At 48.6% G+C, this 11255-nt stretch overlaps 1 protein-coding gene across 3 annotated transcripts in view; it reads right to left on the reverse strand.

The window, feature by feature from the left end:
• Positions 1–5404: 5404 nt before the first annotated feature.
• The window catches only part of snx30 (sorting nexin family member 30), a 58641-nt gene continuing 52790 nt past the window's right edge, over positions 5405–11255 (reverse strand). For 2 of the 3 annotated variants that reach the window (XM_042326375.1, XM_042326373.1), the window contains 2 exons: positions 11060–11215; positions 5405–5941 (listed from right to left, as the gene is read on the reverse strand). In XM_042326375.1, the coding sequence (XP_042182309.1) occupies positions 5864–5941; positions 11060–11215 (234 nt within the window). In that variant the 3' untranslated portion in view covers positions 5405–5863. The remainder of the gene's footprint in view (positions 5942–11059; positions 11216–11255) is intronic. The other variant, XM_042326374.1, reaches the window with a different exon arrangement.

Below are 11255 nucleotides of genomic sequence, written 5' to 3' on the forward strand. Positions count from 1 at the left end.
AGTAGAGAGAGAGAGAGAACAACAGGAGGACAGTAGAGAGGGAGAACAACAGGAGGACATTAAAGAGAGAGAACAACAGGAGGACAGTAGAGGGAGAACAACAGGAGGACAGTAGAGAGAGAGAGAGAGAACAACAGGAGGACAGTAGAGAGAAAGAACAACAGGAGGACAGTAGAGAGAGAGAACAACAGGAGGACAGTAGAGAGAGAGAGAGAACAACAGGAGGACAGTAGAGAGAGAGAGAGAACAACAGGAGGACAGTAGAGAGGGAGAACAACAGGAGGACATTAAAGAGAGAGAACAACAGGAGGACAGTAGAGGGAGAACAACAAGAGGACAGTAGAGAGAGAGAGAACAACAGGAGGACAGTAGAGAGAGAGAGAGAACAACAGGAGGACAGTAGAGAGAGAGAACAACAGGAGGACAGTACAGAGAGAGAGAACAGGAGGACAGTAGAGAGAGAGAACAACAGGAGGACAATAGATTGAACAACAGGAGGACAGGAGAGAGAGAACAACAGGAGGACAGTAGAGAGAGAGAGAACAACAGGAGGACAGTAGAGAGAGAGAGAGAGAACAACAGGAGGACAGTAGAGAGAGAACAACAGGAGGACAGTAGAGAGAGAACAACAGGAGGACAGTAAAGAGAGAGAACAACAGGAGGACAGTAGAGGGAGAGAACAGGAGGACAGTAGAGAGAGAGAGAGAACAACAGGAGGACAGTAGAGAGAGAGAGAACAACAGGAGGACAGTAGAGAGAGAGAGAGAACAACAGGAGGACAGTAGAGAGAGAGAACAGGAGGACAGTAGAGAGAGAGAGAACAACAGGAGGACAGTACAGAGAGAGAGAACAACAGGAGGACAGTAGAGAGAGAGAACAACAGGAGGACAATAGATTGAACAACAGGAGGACAGTAGAGAGAGAGAGAACAGGAGGACAGTAGAGAGAGAGAACAACAGGAGGACAGTAGAGAGAGAGAACAACAGGAGGACAATAGATTGAACAACAGGAGGACAGTAGAGAGAGAACAGGAGGACAGTAGAGAGAGAGAGAGAACAGGAGGACAGTAGAGAGAGAGAGAACAACTAGGAAGCCCACATAATCATAGGGAGTCATTGGATCTGATTGTGGGTAAAGCCACAACACAGCCACACCAGATCTGACCCACTCTAAAACAGTAGGACCCAATCAGGGATACCTGGGGGTACTTAGCCTATCCACATGGGGTGCTTGACAATAGTCATGAGACCACAGACAAAACTCTGTCCAGCTGCTTGAAGAAGAGAAAACCATCTATTCTGAAAGGACAGGTTGAAGGACTGGTCGGTTGACTAGTTCAGAGACAGCTTGAAGAACTGGTCGGTTGACTAGTTCAGAGACAGGTTGAAGGACTGGTCGGTTGACTAGTTCAGAGACAGGTTGAAGGACTGGTCAGTTGACTAGTTCAGACAGATTGAAGGACTGGTCGGTTAACTACTTCAGAGACAGGTTGAAGGACTGGTCGGTTGACTAGTTCAGAGACAGGTTGAAGGACTGGTCTGGGTTGACTAGGTCAGAGACAGCTTGAAGGACTGGTCGGTTGACTAGTTCAGAGACAGGTTGAAGGACTGGTCGCTTGACTAGTTCAGAGACAGGTTGAAGAACTGGTCGGTTGACTAGTTCAGAGACAGGTTGAAGGACTGGTCGCTTGACTAGTTCAGACAGATTGAAGGACTGGTCGGTTAACTACTTCACAGACAGGTTGAAGGACTGGTCGGTTGACTAGTTCAGAGACAGGTTGAAGGACTGGTCGGTTGACTAGGTCAGAGACAGGTTGAAGGACTGGTCGGTTGACTAGTTCAGAGACAGGTTGAAGGACTGGTCGGTTGACTAGTTCAGAGACAGGTTGAAGGACTGGTCGGTTGACTAGTTCAGAGACAGGTTGAAGGACTGGTCGGTTGACTAGTTCAGACAGATTGAAGGACTGGTCAGTTGACTAGTTCAGAGAGGTTGAAGGACTGGTTGGTTGACTAGTTCAAAGACAGGTTGAAGGACTGGTCGTTTGACTAGTTCAGAGTAAACCAACAGGGGTGTATTCATTAGTGCACACTGTAGCTAAGCGTTTTTCAATAGTAAACTGTTTGCAATGAAAACGAGAGCATCTTACTGGGCAAATTCAGGTCGGTCCCTCCTCATTTGGTCTTGTTTGCTTCTGTTTGGTTCCTAGAGAATTGTTCCCTCTTTCCGGGTAGGGGGTTTCATCAAGCTGGTACAGACCCACCTATGAACCCTGGCCTAAAGTAGTGCACAATATAGGGAATAGGGTTCCATAGGGCTCTGGTCTAAAGTAGTGCACTATATAGGGAATAGGGCTCCATACGCCTCTGGTCTAAAGTAGTGCACTATATAGGGAATAGGGTTCTGGTCTAAAGTAGTGCACTACATAGGGAATAGGGTTCCATAGGGTTCTGGTCTAAAGTAGTGCACTATATAGGGAATAGGGTTCCATAGGGTTCTGGTCAAAAGTAGTGCACTATATAGGGAATAGAGTTCCATAGGACTCTGGTCTAAAGTAGTGCACTATATAGGGGATAGGGTTCCACTTGGGACACAGACAGAGAGCAGGAAGGTTTATATCTGGTGTCTCCAAAGCAACATGATGAAGATGAAGACAATGAAAGAAATATTTGAATTCTTTATTCCAACTGGTTTCAGAACATAAACATAAAACACATGAGAATAGTTCCTTCCTGCAGAACAATCAATGAGGGAGAAAGTACAGTTTCACCATGGCAACAACATTATACAGAGAATACAAATGTGTAACTGTGCATCCCAAATAGAACCCTATTCCCTATATAGTACACTACTTTAGACCAGAGCCCTATGGAACCCTATTCCCTATATAGTCCACTACTTTAGACCAGAGCCCTATAGAACCCTATTCCCTATATAGTGCACTACTTTTAGACCAGAGCCCTATAGAACCCTATTCCCTATATAGTGCACTACTTTAGACCAGAACCCTATAGAACCCTATTCCCTATATAGTGCACTACTTTAGACCAGAGCCCTATGGAACCCTATTCCCTATATAGTGCACTACTTTAGACCAGAGCCCTATGGAACCCTATTCCCTATATAGTGCACTACTTTAGACCAGAGCCCTATGGAACCCTATTCCCTATATAGTGCACTACTTTAGACCAGAGCCCTATGGAACCCTATTCCCTATATAGTGCACTACTTTAGACCAGAGCCCTATGGAACCCTATTCCCTATATAGTGCACTACTTTAGACCAGAGCTCTATGGAACCCTATTCCCTACTATAGTGCACTACTTTTGACCTGAGCCCTATGGAACCCTATTCCCTATGTAGTGCACTACTTTAGACCAGAACCCTATAGAACCCTATTCCCTATATAGTACACTACTTTAGACCAGAGGCCTATGGAACCCTATTCCCTATATAGTGCACTACTTTAGACCAGAGCCCTATTCCTATATAGTGCACTACTTTAGACCAGAGCCCTATTCCCTATGTAGTGCACTACTTTAGACCAGAACCCTATGGAACCCTGTTCCCTATATAGTGCACTACTTTAGACCAGAGCCCTATTCCCTATGTAGTGCACTACTTTAGACCAGAACCCTATGGAACCCTGTTCCCTATATAGTGCACTACTTTAGACCAAATCAAATCAAATAAAATGTATTTATGAAGCCCTTCTTACATCAGCTGATGTCTCAAAGTGCTGTACAGAAACCCAGCCTAAAACCCCAAACAGCAAGCAATGCAGGTGTAGAAGCACGGTGGCTAGGAAAAACTCCCTAGAAAGGCCAAAATCTAGGAAGAAACCTAGAAAGGAACCAGGCTATGTGGGGTGGCCAGTCCTCTTCTGGCTGTGCCGGGTGGAGATTATAACAGAACATGGCCAAGATGTTCAAATGTTCATAAATGACCAGCATGAACAGAGCCCTATGGAACCCTATTCCCTATATAGTGCACTACTTTAGACCAGAGCCCTATGGAACCCTATTCTCTATATAGTGCACTACTAAAGACCAGAGCCCTATGGAACCCTATTCCCTATATAGTGCACTACTTTAGACCAGAGCCCTATGGAACCCTATTCCCTATATAGTGCACTACTTTAGACCAGAGCCCTATGGAACCCTATTCCCTACATAGTACACTACTTTAGACCAGAGCCCTATGGAACCCTATTCCTATATAGTGCACTACTTTTGACTTTGCCCACTACTCAGAGATGTCACCACCCACACTGTGTTACATAAGTAAGTGGGGGAGGGAGGAGCCCAACTCTAGTTGGCACTACATAGCATGCATCCCAAATGGGACCCTAATCCCTATATTGTGCTCTATTTTTTTTTAAACAAAAGTAGCACTATACAGGAAATAGGGTGCCATTTGCTCCCGAGTGGCGCTGCGGTCTAAGGCGCTGCATCTCAGTGCAAGAGGCGTCACTACAGTCCCTGGTTCGAATCCAGGGACTGTGATCGGGAGTCCCATTGGGCGGCGCACACTTCCGGGTTTGGCCCCGGTAGGCTGTCATTGTAAATAAGAATGTGTTCTTAACTGACTTGACTAGTTAAATAAAAAGGTTAAATAAAAAAATAAACAACTAATTTGGGACACAGATATGATTTCCACCAGTTAAACTCCAACCTCATCCCCAGACTATTTGGCACAGGAGGAAGTGTCTGGGCACAGGAGGAAGTGTCTGGGCACAGGAGGAAGTGTCTGGTCATAGGAGGAAGTGTCTGGTCATAGGAGGAAGTGTCTGGGCACAGGAGGAAGTGTCTGGTCATAGGAGGAAGTGTCTGGGCACAGGAGGAAGTGTCTGGTCATAGGAGGAAGTGTCTGGGCACAGGAGGAAGTGTCTGGTCATAGGAGGAAGTGTCTGGTCATAGGAGGAAGTGTCTGGTCATAGGAGGAAGTGTCTGGTAGGAGGAAGTGTCTGGTCATAGGAGGAAGTGTCTGGGCACAGGAGGAAGTGTCAGGTGATAGGAGGAAGTGTCTGGTGTGTGTAATCTTGACAACCCAGAACCAAATCTTGTATGATCTCGCGGTTCATGTTTCTTTGTAACGAGAGACTAGGTGTGTATTCATTAGCGAACAGAAAACCTTTTGCAATGAAAGAAAAACGTTTCTTATTGGATAAATCAAGGTTATTCTCTCCCCATTTCAGCCTGCTTGCTATACCAGTGAACACGCCCTGGTGTGCAAGACCATCGACCAGGAGAAGTCAGACGGTATGTTTAACAGTAAGGCAGGTTCCTCTATATGTTTGGCCAGAGGATTGCTGCTCTTCAACAATCTGTAAACAGACAGAAACACAATGATGCTGCTGCTTCACTCATCAGAGGCTTTAGGCTACATCGAAGACCATTAGAGACCATTAAAGATCAGCATCGTTTATATAAAAAAAGGATAATTGGCAACAAACATTTCTCAACAGACTAGAAAATTACAACAGGAATTCAGCCTGTCTGTGGTGTCAGAGTCACATTCATTAGTGCACATTGGACAAGTTCAAGTAGTCCCTCCTGGTTTCTTTCTGCCCCCCCCCCGTTTGGTTTCTAGTGAATACGACCAAGGCTAGTTTGGTGTGCAACAAGGAACAAAATGGGCCTTCCAGACAGACATGATATCATCCATCCACTCTGCTCTTCTGGGTTCCAGCAGGCAAGATGGGACGTCAGAATGGACTGGGTTTCACAAATAGAAAAGAGTTCTGTCTGTAGACCCAAAGGCTCATTTCCTTGGCAATATCCCTTTGAGAGAGTGTCTGTTGACACCGGTAACTCCGGTAGAGAAGTGTTTGAGATGCAATGTCCAGAGGAAGAGTGGCAGGCTCTCAGTCTTCCTCTGTTTCTGTCTCCTGTGGCTGCTTGTCCCGTAATAGTGGAATGACAGACTCCCACGCTGCAAGGCACTGAAACAGAGAGAGAGGGAGAGAGGAGGACATTAGTTAGCGCGAGAGAGGAGGAGAGAGGAGGACATGAGAAAGGGGGAGAGAGGAAGACATGAGAGAGGGAGAGAGAGGAGGACATGAGAGAGAGAGGAGAGAGAGAGAGGGAGGATGAGAGAGGAGGACATGAGAGAGAGAGGGAGGAGAGAGAGGAGGACATGAGGAGAGAGAGAGGGAGAGAGAGGAGGACATGAGAGAGAGAGGGAGAGAGAGGGAGAGAGAGAGGAGGACATGAGAGAGAGAGGGAGAGAGAGAGGAGGACATGAGAGAGAGAGGGAGAGGAGGACATGAGAGAGAGAGGGAGAGAGAGAGGAGGACAGGAGAAAGAGGGAGAGAGAGGAGGACGAGAGAGAGGAGAGAGAGGAGGACATGAGAGAGAGGGAGAGAGAGGAGGACATGAGAGAGGAGAGAGAGAGAGGAGGACATGAGAGAGAGAGAGAGGAGAGGACAGGGAGAGAGAGAGAGAGAGAGGAGGACATGAGAGAGAGAGGGAGGAGAGAGAGGGAGAGAGGGAGGAGAGAGAGAGAGAGGAGAGAGGAGAGAGGGAGGACATGAGAGGAGAGGGAGAGAGAGAGAGGGAGGACATGAGGAGAGAGAGAGAGAGAGGGAGAGAGAGAGAGAGAGGAGAGGGAGAGAGAGAGAGGGAGAGGGAGAGAGAGGAGGACATGAGAGAGAGAGAGGACATGAGAGAGAGGGGAGAGAGAGGAGGACATGAGAGAGAGAGAGAGGAGGAGGACATGAGAAAGAGAGGGAGAGAGAGGAGGACATGAGAGAGGGAGAGAGAGGAGGACATGAGAGAGAGAGGGAGAGAGAGAGGAGGACATGAGAGAGAGAGGAGAGGAGAGAGGAGAGGAGGACAGGGAGAGAGAGGAGGACATGAGAGAGAGAGGGAGAGGGAGAGAGGACACATGAGAGAGAGAGAGAGAGAGAGGAGGACATGAGAGAGGGAGAGAGGGAGAGAGAGAGAGAGAGGAGGACATGAGGAGAGAGAGAGGGAGAGAGAGAGAGGAGGACATGAGAGAGAGAGGAGAGAGAGAGAGGAGGAGGACAGAGAGAGAGGGAGGGAGAGAGAGAGAGAGGAGGACATGAGAGAGAGAGGAGAGAGAGAGAGAGAGGAGGACATGAGAGAGAGAGGAGAGAGAGAGAGAGGAGGACATGAGAGAGAGAGGGAGAGAGAGAGAGAGGAGGACATGAGAGAGAGAGGGAGAGAGAGAGAGGAGGACATGAGAGAGAGAGAGGGAGAGAGAGAGGAGGACATGAGAGAGAGAGGGAGAGAGAGAGGAGGACATGAGAGAGAGAGGGAGAGAGAGGAGGACATGAGAGAGAGAGGGAGAGAGGAGGACATGAGAGAGAGAGGGAGAGAGGAGGACATGAGAGAGAGAGGGAGAGAGGAGGACATGAGAGAGAGGGGGAGAGAGGAGGACATGAGAGAGAGAGGGAGAGAGGAGGACATGAGAGAGAGAGGGAGAGAGGAGGACATGAGAGAGAGAGGGAGAGAGGAGGACATGAGTTAGCGGGAGAGAGGAGGACATGAGTTAGCGGGAGAGAGGAGGACATGAGTTAGCGGGGAGAGAGGAGGACATGAGTTAGCGGGAGAGAGGAGGACATGAGTTAGCGGGAGAGAGGAGGACATGATTTGGAGGGAGGGGGACATGATTTGGAGGGAGGGGGAGGGAGAGAGAGATGCTGCAAGGCACTGAAACTAAGAGCGAGACAAGGACAGGAGTTAGAGAGTGAGAGAGAGAAAAAGAGACGACAGAGAGAGGGACGTGAGAGAGAGACGAGAGAGAGAGGACAGAGACGAGAGAGGACAGACGAGAGAGAGAGACAGAGAGAGATGAGAGAGAGAGACGAGAGAGAGACAGAGAGAGAGACAGAGAGAGAAGAGAGAGAGACAAGAGAGAGACGAGAAAGAGAGAGAGAGGGAGAAAGGAGGGAGACGACAGAAAAGAGAGAGGAGGGAGAGAGGGAGACGAGAGAGAGAAGGGAGAGAGGGAGACGAGAGAGAGAGAGATGAGAGAGAGACGAGAGAGAGAGAGATGAGAGAGAGAGAGAGAGAGACGAGAGAGAGAGAGAGAGAGACGAGAGAGAGAGACGAGAGAGAGAGAGAGAGAGACGAGAGAGAGAGAGAGAGAGAGAGAGAGAGAGAGGGAGACGAGAGACAACAGAGAGAGGGAGACGAGAGACAACAGAGAGAGGGAGAGAGCGAGAGAGAGAGACAACAGAGCGAGGGAGAGAGAGAGAGAAAGAGAAGACAGAGAGAGACGACAGAGAAAGAGAGACGAGAGAGAGAGGGAAACGAGAGAGAGGGAGAAGAGAGAGAGAGAGAGAGAGACGACAGAGAAAGAGAGAGACGACAGAGAAAGAGAGAGACGGCAGAGAAAGAGAGAGACGACAGAGAGGGAGACGAGAGAGAGGAGAGAGACGAGAGAGAGGAGAGAGAGAGACGAGAGAGAGAGAGATGACAGAGAGAGGGAGGAGACAGAGACGAGAGGGAGGGAGACGACAGAGAGGGAGGAGACAGAGACGAGAGGGAGGGAGACGACAGAGAGGGAGGGAGATGACAGAGAGGGAGGGAGACGACAGAGAGGGAGGGAGACGACAAAGAGGGAGGGAGACGACAGAGAGGGAGGGAGAGAGAGAGAGGGAGGCAGAGAGAGAGAGGGAGGCAGAGAGAGAGAGAGAGAGAGAGAGAGACAGAGAGAGAGAGAGGGAGGCAGAGAGAGAGAGGCGAGAGAGGCGAGAGAGAGGCGAGAGAGAGAGGCGAGAGAGAGGAGGCGAGAGAGAGGAGAGAGAGAGAGAGAGAGAGAGAGAGAGAGAGGACAGAGGGAGAGAGGACAGAGGGAGAGAGAAGACAGAGAGAGAGAGAACATCCCTGGTCATCTCTACTGCCTCTGATCTGGAGGACTCACTAAACAGAGAACATCCCTACTGCCTCTGATCTGGAGGACTCACTAAACAGAGAACAACCCTGGCACAAGCTTCAGCGCTCACCGGTCCCATTCTGTGAGCTTGTGTGCCCTTCATCCCTACATCTACTACTACATCTACTACTACTTCGCAGCTGAGCCATTGTTACTCCTAGACGTCACAATGACAGCACTTATAGTTGACCGGGGAAGCTCTTACAGGGCTTGTTGGAAAGGTGGCATCCTATGACGGTGCCACGTTGAACATCACAGAGCTCTTCAGTCAGGCCATTCTACTGCCAATGTTTGTCTATGGAGATTGCACTGCTGTGTGGTCGATTTTATACACCTGTCAGCAACGGGTGTGGCTGAAATAACCGGACGAACTAGAGGTTCTACAGGAGGATCTCTGGGTTCTACAGGAGGATCTAGAGGGTCTGTAGGAGGATCCAAAGGTTCTACAGGAGGATCTATACGTTCTACAGGAGGATCTATAGGTTCTATAGGAGGAACCAGAGGTTCTACAGGAGGATCTATAGGTTCTATAGGAGGAACCAGAGGTTCTACAGGAGGATCTAGAGGTACTACAGGAGGAACTAGAGGTTCTACAGGAGGATCTAGAGGTACTACAGGAGGATATAGAGGTTCTACAGGAGGATCTATACGTTCTACAGGAGGATCTATAGGTTCTATAGGAGGAACCATAGGTTCTATAGGAGGATCTAGAGGTACTACAGGGGAACTAGAGGTACTACAGGAGGATCTAGAGGTACTACAGGAGGATCTATAGGTTCTACAGGAGGATATAGAGGTTCTACAGGAGGATCTATAGGTTCTACAGGAGGACCTAGAGGTTCTACAGGAGGACCTAGAGGTTCTACAGGAGGAAGTAGAGGTTCTACAGGAGGTTCTACAGGAGGAAGCAGAGGTTCTACAGGAGGAGCTAGTGGTTCTACAGGAGGATTTAGAGGTTCTACAGGAGGATCTAGAGGTTCTACAGGAGGAACTAGAGGTTCTACAGGAGGAACTAGAGGCTCTACAGGAGGAACTAGAGGCTCTACAGGAGGAGGTAGAGGTACTAGAGAGACTAGAGGAACTACGGGTAAAAGAGGAACTAGAGGTTCTACAGGAGGAGGTAGAGGTACTAGAGAGACTAGAGGAACTACGGGTAAAATAGGAACTAGAGGTTCTACAGGAGGAACAAGAGGTTCTACAGGGAATCTAGAGATTCTACAGGAGGAAGTAGATTCTACAGGAGGAAGTAGAGGTTCTACAGGAGGAACTAGAAGTTCTACAGGAGGAACTAGAGAGACTAGAGGAACTACGGGTAAAAGAGGGACTAGAGGTATTACAGGAGTTTATACAGGAGGAGCTAGAGGTTCTACAGGGGATCTAGAGATTCTACAGGAGGAACTATAGGTTCTACAGGAGGACCTAGAGGTTCTACAGGAGGATCTAGAGGTTCTACAGGAGGATCTAGAGGTTCTACAGGAGGAGCTAGAGGTTCTACAGGAGGAAGTAGCGGTTCTACAGGAGGAGCTAAAGGTTCTACAGGAGGATCTAGAGGTTCTACAGGAGGATCTAGAGGTTCTACAGGAGTAGCTAGAGGTTCTACAGGAGTAGCTAGAGGTTCTACAGGAGTAGCTAGAGGTTCTACAGGAGGAGCTAGAGGTTCTACAGGAGGAAGTAGCGGTTCTACAGGATGAAGTAGAGGTTCTACAGGAGGACCTAGAGGTTCTACAGGAGGACCTAGAGGTACTAGAGAGACTAGAGGCACTACGGGTAAAAGAGGATCTAGAAGTTCTACAGGAGGAACTATAGGTTCTACAGGAGGAACTAGAGGTTCTACAGGAGGAACTAGAGGTTCTACAGGAGGAACTAGAGGTTCTACAGGAGGAACTAGAGGTTCTACAGGAGGAACTAGAGGTTCTACAGGAGGAACTAGAGGTTCTACAGGAGGAACTAGAGGTTCTACAGGAGGAACTAGAGGAGAAATCAGAGCTGAGACCATTTTCTTCTAGTTGAACTATGATCACCTGGGTTACACCAAGAAAACCAAAACAAACCATTTACCAGGTCAGGGTCGAGATAAGGGCTGGGCTAGGATTAAGATTTTGGCAAGGGACAATTATATATATTATAACAAAAGGCAGTGGGTAGTCTCCCCTCTTACCTTCTCATAGTACTGGATGTTGTGGTCTGCCATGCCAGTGAGTAACTGTCTGAAGTCTTGTCTCTTGTTGTTCTGCCAGCGGTCCCAGTCTGACTTCAGGTCAGCATTGCAACACTCCACTCTGTCATGGCACTTCTCCACATCTGTAGGCACCTGCTGTAGGGAGGGGTCAGAACTAATCACCTGCTGTAGGGAG

This window comes from Oncorhynchus tshawytscha, linkage group LG09 (genome assembly GCF_018296145.1).
Source record: "Oncorhynchus tshawytscha isolate Ot180627B linkage group LG09, Otsh_v2.0, whole genome shotgun sequence".
NCBI lineage: Eukaryota > Metazoa > Chordata > Actinopteri > Salmoniformes > Salmonidae > Oncorhynchus > Oncorhynchus tshawytscha.